This window comes from Zosterops lateralis (assembly GCF_965231275.1).
Source record: "Zosterops lateralis genome assembly, chromosome: 9".
NCBI classification, from domain to species: Eukaryota; Metazoa; Chordata; class Aves; order Passeriformes; family Zosteropidae; genus Zosterops; species Zosterops lateralis.
This window is the reverse complement of record NC_139769.1, coordinates 11985919-12004040: the sequence shown is the minus strand read 5'-3', so window position 1 is coordinate 12004040 and position 18122 is coordinate 11985919. Positions and strand designations below refer to the sequence as shown.

Here is an 18122-nt window from a genome sequence, read left to right as displayed (position 1 = left end):
GTGCAAATTTCAATTGCAGAGTACATCAATGATGTTCACATGAATGACGTATCTGCGGCCCAAACACCATCATCAGTTGAAGGGATGAACACACGCTTATCAACCAGCCCCCCAAAATCATTCCCATCCTGCTCTTCGCTGGCACAAGTCCACAAAAAAGGTAGAGACCCTTTATTTTCTTCTTCCTGGTACTAAATTACTCTGTATTACAGTTTTCATTGTGTTTCTTATGTCTTGTGTAACAATGCAGTGTTGTTCCTAAGGGAGTTTTAGCCCTGTTTCTGGTGGAGAGAGGGAGTGTTATGTAAGCTGGACATGCAAGATTTTTCCCTGTATTTCTATAATCTTCTGATTCTTTTGAAGCATGAATAGTGTTTGCCTCTATTTTGGGAAGACAGAGTATTATTTTTAGACAATTTTATCAGTTGCGCCAGTTTGAATAGAAGAGAAAGGTATATTCTTATATATAGAATATATATATAAGTTAGTACCCCCAAAGGTAATGCTCTCCAGAGGATGGACTCATTGGTTCTTCAGCAGAAGTTCAGTAAATCACCATTTTAGTCAGCTAAGGTTTAAGGAGCCATCTATAATTGTACTGTAGATAGACCCAAAAATGCTGGCTGCTTTAGGGTTGTTAATGTCCCTGCAGCGCAGAGTATTTCTTTTAGCACTGCAGCATTATGCATTTATGAGCATCTGGAATATTTAGACTTTTACTGCCTTTACATATAAGACAGTGCTGCTTTGGGGCATGAGGAACAATATATTATTGGTTTTTTCCCTGATTTGTTTCACAGTAGACTACTTGAGGCAAAGCTTGTCTTTCAGAGCATGCTTTTAAAGCATTGCACCAAACCAAAAACTAGTATAACTTCATTAGTGTGATCCTGCTTCATTCGATACCCTGTCCAGATAAGTTCTGAACATTCATGTTGTCTTTTTAATGCTTTAGCATTGGTGTTGCATGACAGTGATTTAATGGACTTAAATAATTGACCTCCTTGGTTCATTTGTTCAGCAGCTTTGACACTGCATCTGTACTACTGTCTCCAGTTTTGGCTTCACCATTACAGGAGGGTTTTAGACAACCTGAAGTGAGTCTGTCAGAAGAGGTACTCGGTCACTGGTGCTTGTCATGCCCAAGGACAGGTTGAGAGACCTGGGGTTTTTAAAAAAGCTGCTGTTAGGCAGGACTCCAGTCCTGCCTATAGTCTGCTTTAATCCTCTGTCCATCAGTGTTGTGATACAGTAACCTTGTGTGTGAGCTCTTCAGCCCAGCATGGCTGAAACTTCCCAGGAAGATCTGATCAACTTAACTGTCAAATAGAACGTTCCTTTTTATACCTTGGGGGATTCCTGCCAAGATAAATCCATCATGTAGCAATAGGCTGTAGATTTCAAGACTGGCAGTTTGAGTTTTACTTACAGAGGCAAACATTTCTGATTGTTGTCCCCAGCTGCTTGAGGAACCCACATGAATTGCCTGTAATTACTGGCAGTAATATGATCTTGTAATTCCTCAGAAATATTTAGTAAATAGAGAACAGTGCTTAGCTCATAATTTAACTTTGAACCTCTGAGACTTCTAATTATATTAGATAAAGCTGAAGTGTAATCAGAATCCACTGTACTTTGCCTTACTGCAGCATTTTATTTTTGTTATTTTATAGTTTCAACGGTATCGTCACCAAAAAGAAAGAAGCGCAAGAAGTACAGGAGTGTTATCTCTGATATATTTGACGGGACTATCATAAGTTCAGTCCAGTGCTTGACTTGTGATCGGGTAAGAAGAGAAAATTCCAGGTTTTAATATGGTCTTTTCTTACTGCTTTATGAATATAAATCATATATTCATTCTCTGGTAACTTTATATTCTTTTGTGGCTGATTTCCTCAGAAGGTTGGGAGTACTTGTTTTCATACTTGTTCTCTCAAATTGTAATAGTGGCTACTACCAGCACTTTGTGTTTAGAATAGGTTGTATTCATTGAGCTGAATATTTACTCAGAGCTGAAAAATAACATTTTGAGAATTGGTTTACAGCAAGGATGTAGAAAGAAGCTTGCTCTTCAACTTCATTCAGGTCTCATTAGCTTTTAATAATGTTCTGAAATTTCTTAATGGACATATGCTACTGTCCTAAGTTCTCAGGTACCTAATGTTTCAAAGAAAAGACAAGACAGTGATCTAATATAGTGCTGTAACTGTCTCATCAGATAGATTGAGACTAGCAAAATTAAGCTCTTTCAAAAAATCCAAGTAAAGGCATTAACTTTTGCAATGATATGAATCATTAACTGCTTTTTGAAATTATCCTCTACTGCAAGAGGAGATGCAACATAGGAAGGAAGAGTTGATTTTTTTTTCTGTACTATTTGCTCAGAGAGTTACTTGGAACAGCACATGTGATCATTAAAAAAAAAAAATTCAGTTACCTAAATATGTCTAGTGGACTGCTTTAGTTTAAAAGCAATAGTATCAAATACTGGAGAGCCAAATCTTTACATTGGGGGCAACTTTCTCAACATAAAGCTTAAACCTAACCCCTGGTGTATTTGCATGCCTTTAATACTTCTCTTGGTATAGATCTAAGTATATGGGGACCTCAGGGTAATCTGGTAACAAGTTCAAAAAACAAACAAGAATTTCTAAAATGTGTTTGATGTTTGTGACTGTATGATCACTAAATGAAGCATAGGAGGAAGGAAATGCACAGATGGGTCTCCCTTGCATCAAGTCCAGTTACATCAGGTCAAGATAATGTCAGAGTAAAATACTGTGGAAACAATGGACTGAAGCTTTCTGAAACTATTTTATGTAACACAGCCTGAGGCAAAAATCATAGTGCTTTATATGACTGATATGAAGACACTAATAATGGCCTAAAAATGTTTTAGTGAGAACAATGTGTAAGTTTATTCTCAAATGTTATTTTTTGGTTCCTCTTTTTTAGAAAATTAGTTTTTATTAATGTACTTTTTAATAATTAATTTCCTACCTAGTGGAATTTTCAGTTATGCAGTGACTTGGTAGTTACTAGTGAACTTTACAGAGTTCAGTTTAATTACCATTTCTCTTCAAGCTTAACTCCATTGTGTTTCATTTATTTTCTTCCTTAGCTATCTGTAACCCTGGAGACCTTTCAGGATCTGTCCTTGCCTATTCCAGGTAAGGAAGATCTTGCTAAACTCCATTCTGCAAGTCATCAGACATCTCTAGTCAAGGCAGGGTCATGTGGAGAAGCATATGCCCCCCAGGGATGGATAGCCTTTTTTATGGAATACTTCAAAAGGTAAATAATACTTATCTTGTTTGATATAACTGTCTATTTTGAATTTCTAGTTTCTGCTCTTTTGGCAGAACATTTGTTTGTTTTCTTTCTTTTCTGTCAATGATGTTTCAGGTTTGTTGTCTCATGTGTTCCTAGCTGGTTTTGGGGTCCAGTTGTAACCTTACAAGATTGTCTTGCTGCCTTTTTCGCCAGAGATGAGCTCAAGGGTAAGAGGTTAATTACCTGAACATGTTTCTTCTGTGCTGTTTTTCCTCCTGTCACAATGAGGTGATTAATATCTTCTTAGCTTAATGCAGTTAAGCAGAGGCCACCTGTTAAGTGTTATACAGTCAATTCTTGTTCTTTTGGGATCATTCATTTCAGAAAGGTAAGCTTCTCATTCAACTAAGTATTTGAGATAAATGCCTATGAAAGCTGCTTTAGAAATGTCAAGTCAGTCTGAATTTGGTTTAGTGAAATTGTATCAACTGAAGGTTCATAAAAAATTCAAACCCACTATATTAATATTCATTCTCATAACCTCAATTTGGACATAGTAAATTATTTCCCTTTTAAATTATATAGCATTCTCTTCAGATTAGACTGTGTTACTTCACAGTTAAAAGGCATAAAACCTAAGAACCTTTCCCATAGTTGCTTTGTCAACACTATTATGACTGTTAAATATTGAATGCAACCCAAAGATAAATTCCCTTGAAACTTCTTTCTATCAAATGTACACACTTAAAGGATAACTGTTCAGATTTAGAGAATAATGGCTGGTTTTTGTCTCCCTGATGTTTGCAGGTGATAACATGTACAGCTGTGGAAGGTGTAAAAAGTAAGCTGGCTTTTACCTTTGTTTTACTTTGTCTTAATTTGAGGCTTAACTGCTTTTGTTAGTCAAGAGACATTTATTTCTGTTGGGTATGTCCCAATACTGTTCATCTTTTCATATGACCCTGTGTTCTGACTGTCAGAAATTCAGTTTTCCTGAGGTGCAGGGGTCAGGAAGCACCGACTTACCCTACCACATGTGCTTAGTTCTTTCTCATGCCCTTGCATTTTAGATGTAAGTTGGTTTTGTTTGACAGAGTAAAAGCTCTTAGCCCTCTCTAATACTAGCAGCTTTCCCCTGATATGCACTAGGTCACTGAGGTGTGTTAAACAAACTATGGCTTTAAATACTGAAGCACCAAGAAACAGAAGTGGTCTGAAGACTGCTTAAAGCCTTTTATGGTACAGGAGTGTTATTTCTTTTTGTATGTGCTGTAGATAATTTCTTAGAAGTAAACTAAGTTCATTTCTTTTTTGTCTTTTGCTGGTTTATCAGCTTTGATGAAGCTCCAGGTTCTTTCCTCTGTGTTAAGAGAAACTAGTTAGCTAGTTGGGACTTGATTGTACTTACTGTTTTGAGGTTTTCAGCAGTACAGATTGTCTTGTCTTATGAACCATCATTGTTTGTATCATTTTGGCTACTCCATGTCTAGTCTACATTCCAGAAATATTTTGGGTTTACTAATGCAATGTTCAGCTTAGGCTTTTGCTGATCTAGTGCTATAAAGTAAAACCTTTTCAGAATTAATTATTGGTTGTTTTGGTTTGGTTTTTCCCTTGCCTAGGTTAAGAAATGGAGTGAAATTCTGCAAAGTGCAAAAATTTCCTGAGGTACTGTTACAATATGTACTTTAAAGCAGTTTTTGCATAATTAGGAATGTGGTAAGACTAATGAGGTGCATGGATTAAGTTGTGCTTATAATGCTGTGTGATGAAAGTCCACCTTCACATTGGTGTTTGTTTAAGAATGTGAGCAACATGGTTGTTCACCCTGTAAGAAAATGAATCTTGTACCCGACAAGTTACAGGAATGGGATTTTCCTATGTTATTACTGTTGGTCTGCAGACAGTAACAACATTCCTGTTCTGTGTTATTATATATACTACTGTTTATATTGTAGGCCATAGAATTAAACACCACAGCCAGACTGGAAAGCTTTTCTATGAGTAACATTTGTAATTTACATTTAAAATGTAATCCAGTCTTACACTTCAAAGCATGAGTTGGTATCTTCAATAATCAGGAAGAAAATTAATGTCGCTCATTACGAGATTGTACAATATGTGCATTGAGAAACAGAAAAGGTACATTTTTCAGTGCTGCATCAATGTTAGTAGCCACAGCTGATTAAAACACTGAGCTTGTGAATATGCTTCAGGTCAAAGGGAAAACTATTCTTTTTGGGATTATAAAAGGAAAAGATGCCACACACAGTTTAGGTATTTAATATCAAATAGCATGTGTTCTTGACTGAATCTGTCAATCCTCCTTACAGATTCTGTGCATTCATCTCAAAAGATTTAGACATGAACTCATGTTTTCCACAAAAATTGGGACCCACGTGTCCTTTCCCTTGGAAGGCCTTGACCTTCAGCCTTTCCTTGCAAAGGACAGTCCAGCTCAAATCGTGACTTACGATCTGCTGTCTGTCATCTGCCACCACGGAACTGCCAGCAGTGAGTATGAGCTTGGTTGTTTGATCTTTGCAATTGGTACGTCAGCACTCTTCTTCAAGGAGGATAACTATATACTGAAGGGTAAATAGATAAACACTGGTAATTAGAATGTGGAAGATGAATGCTGTGATTTTTACCTTGACCCAAAAGATTTAAGACTTGCTTTGAAAGAATTGACACATCTTTGAAATTATACAGAATACCTGAATAAAACTGAAGATGGAAAAAAGTGAACAGGTCCAAGAATATTAAGTAAGAAAACTATTGAACAAAATAAGTGTACAAGTATTGTTGCCAGCAGATGACCAGTTAGTTGATCAGCTGCTGTTCATGTCAATGCTTTGTATGCTTTAATTTTTGGAAACTGTTTACAAAGCACCACAAAGATGTCAGTCATTTTTTAAAATATGTTCTCTTGGATGATCACTGCCATTTAACCCCAAAACAGGTGGTAACTGCTATTTGTGGGTAGTGATGAGTAGCTGAATAAACATCTCATTGCTGTATGTCAAGGTCATTTCTGCCTAGATATTTCAGTATTTGTAAGATTTGGAAAATAGGAGAAATAAAACATTTTAACCCAGAAACTTCATAGATTTTTACAGAAGTTACCCCCTCATACTTCTAAAACTTAAAATATCCATTGTTGGAATTTTTTTCCTTTTTATTTTAGTGCTTGGTAAGTGGTGCTTCACATAATCAGTTTAGCAGATAGTTTATTATTTACTTAATAGCAGTTAAATATAGATTTAAAAATAGTAATAATTTAAAATATATTATGAATAGTTTTTGAAACACAGTTATGGTGGTGATATCTGTAGCTGTTCCATATCTGTGCTACTTTCTATTATAAAGCATACAAAGAATTGAAAAGAGTTTGTTGTGGGAGCTGATGAGAGTGAGTTGTTCAGACAATCTTACTCTGAATGTCGTGGTTCAGGACTGTGTTAAACAACCTGCTGCTTGAAGAGTGCAGGAATGTGCTGAAAGTAACGTTCAACTCACTACTAGCTAATAGAAATTCAGAGAAAAAGCTGTTGTTGAGTTTGACAGAAGTTAATTTCAAAGTCATATCTACTAATGATTCCGTTTCTTCCATTTAAGATTTGAGGGGGGTTTTTTAGGACTTGCTTCCTTTTCATGTGTTGCAGAGTAAAGTGGGCAGCTCTAGACACTCTTTGATAACTCTTACTTCCTGCACCCTAGGTGGACATTACATAGCTTATTGTCGCAACAACTTAAATAATTTGTGGTATGAATTTGATGACCAGAGTGTCACAGAAGTATCAGAATCCACAGTGCAAAATGCAGAAGCTTATGTTCTCTTCTACAGGTAAGACATTAGAAGTCCAATCATACCCCCATAAGTCTAGGTATGTAAATAACTTTTGAAGCAGTTGGGCAGTTTTCAGAATTAGCTGCCCCATGAGAATTTTAATGGAGGAATTTGGCCAATGAGAAAAGCCTGTGCTGGAGAACAACTTAATCCTTCAGTTATGTCCTTAGTACTTGCTCTGTCAGAGCTAAAGTGTTTATATTAAAATGAAAATGAAATCTGCATAGTAAGAGAACTTAAAGCAACAGTTAAGAACAAGCCACCTTATTTTCAAATAGAGGAAGGGAATTCTGCACATGGGGAGGTTTTGCACACAGAAGGTTTTTAACTGTTAGAGCTCTAACTGGAATTGTCCAAAGTCTTTATCAGATGGGATGCAGGACAACAGAGGTTTGACTGTTATAATTTAATCCATTATATTATCCATTTTATTATACATTTAATTTAATGCTATTCATATGCTATTCTCTTCCTGAGAATTGAAATGAAAGGTGAGAGAAGTCATGTTGTTACCATCTTCAGTTTGGGGAACTTCTGTGCTTGAGATAATGAAAGCAACTCAATGTTCAGATTTTAAATTTCTAGTACTAAGATCAAATTTCCACTAAAAGTTGGCTGCAAAATACGTTGTGTGAGATTGCATAAAAAACAAGATGTGTTCTGAGAATGTTTTAACTTTCAGTAGGAGCACTCCCACCTGCCACTGTTCAAGCTGAGCCCAGGAGTCTCACTTAGTAGGCTGTTTAAAAGGAATTTAAAAGTTGCCAAGAAAGAGCACTGTATCTTTGATTGTGGGTTAACATATTCAAATAAATAATAGAAGAATAGCATTAATAAAATAGGGCTTTAAAGAAGAATATATCCACAAAAGACAGCTACTGGCTTGGAGAAGAGAGATTCTATTCCATCTAAAATGGGAGAGCAGAGTTACTTCCAGCTGACAGTGAGAAAAGTAGGAGGATACAGAAGTAGGGGAATTACCTGATCTGCCTACTGTGTAACCCTACTTGTGAAGGTAAACAAGGAACACCTGGCCAAGGAGTGCAGCCTGCAAAGCCTTATCTCAAACTCTGCAGAGAGGAGCTGAGCAGGTGGGCACAGCCGTTGGTGCTGCAGCACCTCTGCAGCGCAGTCAGCTTCTGTCTTGCAGCCCAACTGTTTGCTTTCTTAGGCTGTGTAAACTGGGAAGTACAGACCCAGGTAATTTACTTGAAGGCAGAGTTTTCTTTTCACAAAGTAAGTTATCTGCACTGTACACAGAGACCTGTGTTTGTTTAATGATTTCTATTTCTTTAATAGAAAGAGCAGTGAAGAAGCACAGAGAGAGAGACGAAGGATATCAGGGCTACTGAATATGATGGAACCAAGTCTTCTGCAGTTCTATGTTTCCAGGCAGTGGTTAAACAAATTCAAGACATTTGCAGAGCCAGGACCAATTTCAAATAATGACTTTCTCTGTATGCATGGAGGTGAGACTGTAACTGTGAATCATTTAAAAATAATCTGTCAACTTCTAGCTATAACAGTGGTGCACACTTGTTTTAATTAAAGCAATTTGACTATACTAAGTTCATATTATGACTTCTTTGGTAAATTATAACTTCTAAGTAAATTCTTTCTTATTTTAGTAGCTGACTAATTAGAAGTGATAACTGTGGGAAGTTACCTTTGTTTTTCTTTTCTCTGCACATTTGATTTTGTTTATAAACTTTCTTGATTCTTAAAGAGAAACAATTTCTCTATCTCCTTGCTTTTTAAATGTGTATATTCACATTTTAAAAAATCCTGTCACTATATCATCATCCTAAATACTTTCATCTGCAAATTGAAACGTTTTTCTCAGCTTGAGGCTATAAGCAGTGAGAAGGCTTGAAAGCTGCTTTGGAAGAAATTGATCTGATGCAGAGTATCCAGTGCATAGCAATGTGAAAATCAAGTAGTAATTCTGTGTATTCTGTATAGGAGCATAAAAATTTTACCTTGTGCTATATGTTAAAAAAAAAAAGGGCATTACAGTAAGGAAAACGCATTTGGGGAAATGCCATATTTGGGAGCTAACATTCCAAGGAATCATTACTATGCAGTACCTCTTTTCTAATAAAAAATACAATTGCATTAGATTGGAAGATGGTGGTGCTGCCCCTGTTGCTGAGCCAAAATGTTAACCCAGGATGATTGTGTCCCTGAGCCATCTGCAGGGTACCTGTGAGCCCTTTGGCTCTCCCTCTGCAGGGCTGCAGTAGATGACAGTTGATGTATGAGTGCACAAGTACTCGATTTTCCCTGTTCCAAACAATTCCTGCATAGTCCACTGTTGTTTACCATGTGCTTCAACTCAACCCTGATAATTCTGCCAGCACCTCCATTTCTGCCTTCCTCAAAATTTTACTGAATACTTTCAAGTATTCGTGTTGTTTGAAGTAATTCCAAAAAGTCTGCAGCAAATAAGTGAATTTTGAATAGACAGTTTGTTAGTGTTTATGTACATAATCAAAATATTTAATTATCCTGACATTCTAACCCTATACCTTAGGAAGCTTTTAGAAATCATTATGTAAAATGGATTCTAGACCTTTAATTTTAGCTATTTGTATAGTTTGCTTCTGCTTTTTATGAGCTTTTCAACCTCATAGTAGACTAAAATCAGAGTGATGTCTCTAAATACAGTGATAGATTATACCTATGCAAAACTTACTCCATAAAATTTCTCTGAATTCATTGAAAGGTTCTATTTTTTATTTATTTAGAGACTTCCTCCCCTCCCTAAAATCCACAAGTGTTTTTTTGTTGTTTGGGAGTTTCATTTGTTTTTTATACCTTCTGCAGGTGTACCTCCACACAAAGCTAACTTCATAGAGGACCTCGTAGTAATGCTACCTCAAAATATATGGGATAATCTGTACAGCAGGTAATTTTGAACTGTAATTGGAAAAAATCCAGCGACACAGTTTGAGAGCCGAGCAGCAACATCAGACTTTAGAATTAGTGGCTCAGGAAAAAGACAGCCCTCTGGGCATACAGCTGACTGAAGAGACTGTAAACAGTCAATTTATATCATTTTCTTGTGCAAAGTAAAAGATTGCATAGAGTAGTGTGTTATTGGGGCAGTACTTCAATATTAAACCAATAAACATGTATGGTATGTATGAAATAACACAAAGTAGGTCAGCAAAAGTATGCTTTGCAGAGGTTTTTTGAAAGAGCTCTCTGTATCTGCTTCCTGTTCTCTTGTTGGCTGGAGACAGCTTTTCTTTTATGTTGGCTTTGAATCCATAGCCTCAGCTGCCAGTATTGCTTCAAAATAACTTAAATCTGAGTGTTCTGTGTTACTGCCCCACACTTGAATGTCAGTCAGGTTTGAGTGCTTGCTTACAAAGGAGGAATTCTTACAAGCTGTGCCTTATTCTAAAGTAACAAAAAGCTGCAGCAGAGCTTTGCTCATGGCTTTCAACACTCTGTATTGCACTTACATTAAATATTTTTAGCTGTTAATTTCCTGCCACCTAAACAACACATCTAAGGGTTTGGGAAGTTTTTACTGATGTTTTAAAGTTTTGGTGCACACAAGTAAAAAATAAACACAATGCTATTTCCAGTTTATTTCCTTTTTCCTATATGTACTGGATTTTTCTTCCATTATCCATTTTCTGTATGCAGAAATATCCTTCTCAGGAGCAGTGTCCCTGCAGGCTTCCATGGATAGTTACACACAAGGAAAATATGAGGGAAGGGTCAAGAATAACCTTTTAAGAAAAAAGCAATAAATAAGTTTAGAGGCTGGGATCAGGGATGTAGCAAAGCTGATGAAGAGTCTGCAGTGGGATGGAGGAACATGTTTAGGACAGAACTGGCTGGAATTTCCATAGGCTGTTTCTTAAAGGCCTTTGGTAGAATCACACCTGGTGTATATATAACAACACTCACTGACATGTTCTAACCATAGTCTGTGATGCAGCTGAGTTTGAGATGGTTTGTGCTGGCATGAGGCAGTCAGAACTTGAAAGATGGTCTTATGATGGAGAACAGAATATTACTAGGAAAATAAACAGTGGCTTTTTGGGATCACTGTGACTGGCATGTGTCAGCCTTCTGTTCATACTGTATGAACATATAGATTTGCCCCATCTACAGGTGCATGATCTCTTTACATGATATTTTCTACAAGGCTGATTGTTCGGATTTTTTCACTTTTACTGCAGATACGGAGGAGGACCAGCTGTTAACCATCTGTATGTTTGTCACACCTGCCAAATAGAGTCTGAAAGAATTGAAAAAAGAAGGAAAAATGAATTGGAAATGTTTATACGGGTAAAAAAGAAAACACTTATCCATTCTCCTACTGGCCAACACCTGACATCCATGACTAGACCCAAGGGATTGCTAGAATTGCACAAGGGATTCCTGTAACAAATGGACTTCATTAAATATTTCTATATACCACCCCATCTCTCCTAATGGCAGCAGTAATGTTCTTGTGAAATCACAGATAACTGCTTATATAAAAATGTACTTAGAGAAAATTTTAATGTGTTTCTTGAATTACTTTTTTATAGTATGGAAACAGTCATGTGAGCAGCTGTTCTTTATACACTGCCAGTGGTCTGTTCTATGAAGTCTGTTAAGTGCAATAATTTATTAAGTCCAATAATACTGTGCCAAGAAAAAATTAATGATACTCATTAGTTCTAATTTTTTAAAAGAGGCACTAGAAGCATAAACAAATGTAAGTAACTCAATGTGAAGTAAATGTGTTAATTTTGCAATGTATCTGTAAAATTTATATCAAGGAGCTGCTGTATTTTCTCTGGGTTAGAGAATTATGTGCTTCAGTCTGAAGGTAAATAACTAGTGGTAATGATTTTGAAGTTCTTAAACCAAAAATGCGTTTTGAAGTTTTCAGTGGAAATAAATGCAGAGACATTGGAGTCCCATTCCTGCTATCTCAGCTCATGAAGGGAAGAAAAATAGAACTGACTCTGTTTTTTCAGCTCTGTTTGTCCTTTAATGACACTTCAGAGATTGTCGGGTTTTCCATGTTTTTTTATATTTTTAGGAATTTTCATTCCTCTGGATTACCATTGGTTATTAATTATTATTAATGACATTGAGTCAACCCCATTTGCTTTAGGAGTCAGCATCTTTCCAGTAAAAGCAGTGTTTATATGTGCACTATTGTGCAAGTATTGTTACTGGTTAGCACACAGAAAATTCTATTGTCCTCTATAAAGATGGCTTTAGGGAATGATTGCAACACTTATTCTGTATGAAACCTTAAGTTGTGTTGATGCTTTAGGTTTATGACTTCAAAGGGGAAGTGTAGCTGTATTATTACAGAGCTAAAAAGATAATGGTTTAAAGGTTTAAGTGACTTTTTGCTTGCTTCTTCATAACCTCGTAAAAAGATCTGTAAATCGTGAAAAGTCCGAATGTCTTAGTTCACTGTGCCTTGCTTGGAATTGTACTGCCATCTGCTCAAAATACTTGAGAAAAACAAACACAGATGAAGATACAGTTCATCACACAAAGAACTTTCCATAGAAATAAGGAAAAAATATTTCAAAACAGTACTTTGTTTTATTTTACAAAAATAAGGTCTCTGCATTTTTTGCTACTTAAAAGTTCAGGCTTCACAGTAATTATTTATTAGTGTTTGATGAGTAAGCACTTGTGCTTACAAAGAACTTGTTGCTGTTTTCAGGAAATATAAATAATTTCTCAACTAAATAGTAAATCAGCTTTTAATATGAAGGTTACCACTCCATCAGAATCTTACCTTAGGTATTCACCAAGTGTTTATGGTCAGTCGTTCTTGAAAATGTTCTGTTACAGTGTAATGTCATGGTGTTAATAATTACAGTGGTTCAAAGAATTCAGTTGTTTAAAGGAGTAAAAGGGCAGAAAAACACAGAATTTTTTTTCCTTTTAGCTTAATAGAGCATTCCAAGAAGAAGAATCTCCATCAACATTTTACTGCATCAGCATGCACTGGTTCAGAGAATGGGAAGGATTTGTAAAGGGTAAAGACAGTGGTAAGTTGTGCCCTATTTCAACATATAGATAATATTTTGTTGTATTGTTTGTTTCTGCTTTGGTAGAAGACTGTAGGAAGGACAGATAGCAAAGACAACAAAAACTTTTAAACATACAAGACACAGGTTTTATAGGTTACAAATACATCCAGAATACAGAACATAGTAAAATAATTCACAGCAGTGGGATAATGGGATAGTGTTGGAAAGAATGTTGCTTGTTTGCAGGATGTTTGCTGTCAGCAGTAGCAGGTAAGTTGGATCTAAGTACAAAAGGGAAGTGGATTTTGTTGATAGATGAGAGATGGTGCTGCAGCTTCTGGAGGAAAGGTGACCTCTAAACTCAGCTCAGTAACAGCTGTACTAATGTCAGTTTAGCTGACTTCAGGTGCCTCTAAAGTTTTAAAATGGAAACTGATAAAATGTTCTACAATCTTGTCAGAGTCTGTTCTAGGATGACTTTAGTAAGGGTAAGAATTAGGATTAATTTGTGTTTTATGTTGCTTGAAGACTTAACTGTAATCATGAATGCTTTGGAAAACTCGCTCCTAATTAAAAATGTGATTAGCTTTTAACAACTTAAAATGTACTGTTAGGCAGTACAAGAACAAGCAGTAAACAAATGAGCTGTTTTTCCTTCCCTTTGGAAATAAAACCTCCAACCTGTTTGTTTTCAGCTCTCCCAATTTTAATAATTTTTCTCTTGCACTAGATCCTCCTGGCCCCATTGATAATGCTAAGATTGCAGTAACAAAATGTGGCAATACTGTGCTAAAACAAGGTAAGTGTCCAATATTGCTGCAGTTTCGTGCCCCACATGCATTTACTGAAGTTTGGAAAATTTATGATTTTTTAAAATTTATTTTTATTGTTACCATAAAATGAATGGCAGTTTCTAATTAATCCATGTTGTGCCCATTTTAGGGGAATCATTTTGTTCTTAAAATGAAGAATTAGTATCTGTAATAGACTAATCCAAGTGCAGTTGAGAGTGTAGGAGGTGCAGAGTAACTTGACAATGGTGAAGGTGTGCTTTGGCTTTATATCGGTTCCTTTGATGGGGTTTTCTTAACAAAATTGGGAGACTGTTCTATATCTGTATGTAGTTACTTGAATCTTGAAACCTTATTTGAACAGAAAAACATCTACTCACTGAGGGAGAAAACCATTGTAAATCAAATCTATTGCTCATTTTTCTGCAAGTCATTTGATACTGTGTATTGCACATTAGAGAAGTTTTTGCAAAGATGCAGATTTCTTCATTATTCTTCAGAGTAAAATGCTAGATACCATTTATTTGGAATTCATAGGTACAGAGGAAAACATTCTAATGTGACCTGTTTTATGAAGTCTTTAGACTTTCTAGGAAGATTTAAGTTCATTAAGCTCAGCCTAAGAGACGAATTTGCATCAATAAGATTAATATTTATTTAACTGGATTTTTTTCCCAATTTTGCTTAATGCCTCAGCATACACTGGATGTACCTATAAACCTGCCATAAACCTCACCAATTGTAGAATGCCAAGAGTTTACTTTAAAAACAATGAGTTTTGGCACTCATGAGTTTTTTTCTGCATTTTAATGATTTTAAGTGCTGATGATAGGATTCAAGTACAAGGTATAAAGCCTGATAAAATAAAAAAAGACTTTAGAAGCAGTAATTGATAGCAAATTAGCCAGTTGTTGGTTTACCTTCAGCTACATTAGTACAAATTAGAAGTTGGGTAGAAATGAGGTGAATAGGATGTGAAAAATTTGTCTTGTAAGTTGTAAGAGGTGAGAACACCACTAAATAGTGTCCAGTACTACATATTTCTGTGATCCAGTGGTCCTGATTCCAGTGCCTGAGTTCACTGTGCCTGTTCAGTTTAACTTGACTGGCTGCAATCTGGATAAGGCAGTGAAGATCTATCTGCTCCTGTGCCTGCAGAGATGGAGTTGTTTCTTGAGACCCTAAACGTGAAAGAGTAAAACTGAGGCATAACGTCATTAGTACTGGCATGGGATCTGCATGATCACTTCCAGGTGAAGCTTTGCATAGTTGAGTTACTGTAGGTAAACAAAAGTGCAGCTCTTTGTACCCTTCCCTTTTAGAAACTCTTAACAGGTGAAGTACAACAGGAGGCACCACTGCAGCAGGTGATGAGGACAGAACAGTATAGGACAGGAGGCAGGGGGAGGAGTCCCCTGCTTATGGTGCTGATTTCCTTTTTTTAAGTGTGAGGGTGCTGAAAACAAGGTTTAACAAGACAAGTTAATAAAGTCTAATAAGGATATCAGGGGAAACTTGCTGTCAGGCCAGGTTTTGATTTGCTAAAAGAAGAGGTGGCTGGTAGAACAGAAATGTGACCTCTCTGCATGGGTTAATGTGAGGACATCACTCAGTATCAGACAGGATCCTTGTATTGAAACCTGGCGGAGAGATGTGCTGCTACATCTTGTCTTTGCCACTGTAAAATACTGTGGAAGATCAGAAATGCTTGTTGGATGCTGACTTGAGACAGGAGACAGATCTCTAGCCAGAGCAATGGAATCATAAGCAAAGACTTGAATCAGTGAACGAAATCAGGCTGACCCATCAGTGCTACAGAAGCATTGCTGGAGCTGTTATTATCCTAATAATACTCCTGTCTCTCTGGGAATTTCAGTGTGCTTCTCATACTTTTATTCTTTACTATCAATATTAATTTCTCTGATGAAACAAGAATCTTGAGTCCTTGAACTTTACTGTGTAATTGATGTGACTGCATGTCCTTATGATAATACAAATCACTGTTTCCTGAGTACCAAGGGCTACTGGCTGTCAGCTTGATTGGTAGACATTAGATAAGATGTTTATCATAGAATTTTCCTATGTTTTCTGCAAGTAGTGCATCACTTAGAGCAGGTAGCTGTAAGAATCAAGAAATACAAAACTAACACAAAATAGGTAATTGAGTTTGGCAGCTGGTGCAAGATAAAGCAAAAATGAAGGTTATGGTGTTAAATTTGGGTCTAATTTCTTACAGTTTTAAATTTTATTCTGGATTTTTTTTTCTCCTTTTTATATCTGTTTTGGACTTAAATCATTAAAGAATTATTCTAAGTAGTAATTAAATTTTAAAATTTTTTCAGGTGCAGATTCTGGACAAATATCAGAAGAAACATGGAATTTTCTTCAGTCAATCTATGGCGGAGGTCCAGAGATTATACTCAGACCACTTGTTCCTCCAGTAGAACCTGATATATTGCAAACAGAAGAGAAGATTGAATTAGAAACTCATGGTCTGTAGCTACTGAGAAAAAGATGAAGTTGTAAGGAATCCAGCTTCCTTACAAAATGCCCAAAACACATTCCTAAAAGTTTTATTCTCTTATGTCTGTTGGAGGCACAGCTCACTGGGCATTACATTAACTACAGAATAGTAAGTTGAAATATGTATTGCAATTTGTTTAAATAGCAGCTGTTTCTCTGTTTTGGAAGGCATGTGGTTTGTACATTTTGGAATGTTTGGTGAATGGGAAAAATGTAATTTCTGAATTTTTTGCTAAAAGTCAAAATCCTATTATATCCTTAGACTTGAAAAACAGGGACAAATTTTCGAGATGTTCAGTAACCCTTCTGATTCCTGACTGGGCTCTGAGATCTACAAACTTTTGCCTGTCTTTAATTGTACAGTCTTGACAAGCCCAGGTATGTGAGGAGTATATTTTAAATGGACTGTAATGAAAGATAAAAAGGATTTTCATTTCCTAAACGCTCAGGAAAAAAATTGTCTCTTACTTTGCACTGTAAGTATATGAAATGAGTAGTATATAACATCCAAATACTTATTGTATTTGAGTGGCTCAAACATTAGGGTAGACTGAACAATGTTTTAGTCAGCAAATGTCATAACTTATTACTACTAAATTTTACATCTTATTATAGTCTTCTGTAACTCTATAAACCTGGCTAGTGTCTTTAATAGTATATGTGGCAAAAAAGATTTAGTCTTCTCTAGGGTAACATTTGAGAGCATGAAGTGTGAAATGTAAAATTATTATGGACATGAGTGATATAAATTTCAGAAAATTAAATTGTCTGGTCTCTTGAATTACATTCATAAGCATTTATATTTGAAGGATTTTATTGTATTGTTAAAAATTTTCATTGGCATGATGACCTTTAATGTCAGAAGCTGGATAAAATGTATATATTGCAAAACTTTATTGAATGATTCATATTGGAATGCAGAATGACACTTGCTCATGTTTTTGCCTGATATTGTTACCAAATAAGCAGCATTATTCAAGACTGGATCAATAAAAAACCCAAAATTAACTGTGGAATAGGCGGGGGGAGCTTTCCTAAATGTTTTTCATTTATTATTTAAATACAAAAATTTCTGAAGTAATGCTGAGGTAAAACTGCTCTCACACCTATACAATTATAATTTTTGACCATTTTAACTTTAGACAATGATATTGGCAGTTCTAGCTCCAAAGTAAGAAAATGCTGACATAACATTCCTCTGAACAATTTTATATGTAGTTTAAAAACATAATGGTTTGTAGGACTTCATGCTATTCTAGTTAAAAAGCCACCTATAACAGCCCTAGAGAAAATGTAAAACCATAAGTATTTGTAAATGTAATTTTATGTTAGTAGATAAAACAACTTGAAGCTAATACTGCGTTACCTCTACAGTGCATCAAGTGCTTACTACTGACTTGTCTGACTGATTCAGGTAAAGTTAACTTGCTTATGAACAGTCATTAGGAGCTCACTGATGTTGGCCTGTAAAGTACTGTCTGATTTAAAGTCTATTTTAAGGGTTTTTTTCTTTTTTTTTTTCTTTTTTTTTTTTTTTGCTAAGGTTTTCTAGTTTTCTTTGATTTAAGGTTCTTTAACATACTAAAGCTAAAGAACAATGAATTGGAGAGTTTTCCCTACATGACATTCTAAATTAGAAATTCAGGAATTATTTCCTTGTTCCTCTTAAAGCAC

The 18122-nt window shown here is 35.8% G+C and overlaps 1 protein-coding gene across 2 annotated transcripts in view; it reads left to right on the top strand.

The window, feature by feature from the left end:
• Positions 1-17716, top strand: part of USP33 (ubiquitin specific peptidase 33) — a 38427-nt gene extending 20711 nt beyond the window's left edge. Inside the window, exons 11-24 of one of the 2 annotated variants that reach the window (XM_083867235.1) lie at positions 20-160; positions 1674-1786; positions 3122-3294; positions 3406-3500; positions 4081-4114; positions 4896-4941; positions 5607-5787; positions 6994-7120; positions 8423-8592; positions 9950-10031; positions 11323-11431; positions 13050-13152; positions 13865-13933; positions 16268-17716. In XM_083867235.1, coding sequence (XP_083723361.1) covers positions 20-160; positions 1674-1786; positions 3122-3294; positions 3406-3500; positions 4081-4114; positions 4896-4941; positions 5607-5787; positions 6994-7120; positions 8423-8592; positions 9950-10031; positions 11323-11431; positions 13050-13152; positions 13865-13933; positions 16268-16425 — 1601 coding nt within the window. In that variant the 3' untranslated portion in view covers positions 16426-17716. The remainder of the gene's footprint in view (positions 1-19; positions 161-1673; positions 1787-3121; positions 3295-3405; positions 3501-4080; positions 4115-4895; positions 4942-5606; positions 5788-6993; positions 7121-8422; positions 8593-9949; positions 10032-11322; positions 11432-13049; positions 13153-13864; positions 13934-16267) is intronic. The other variant, XM_083867236.1, reaches the window with a different exon arrangement.
• Positions 17717-18122: the final 406 nt, after the last annotated feature.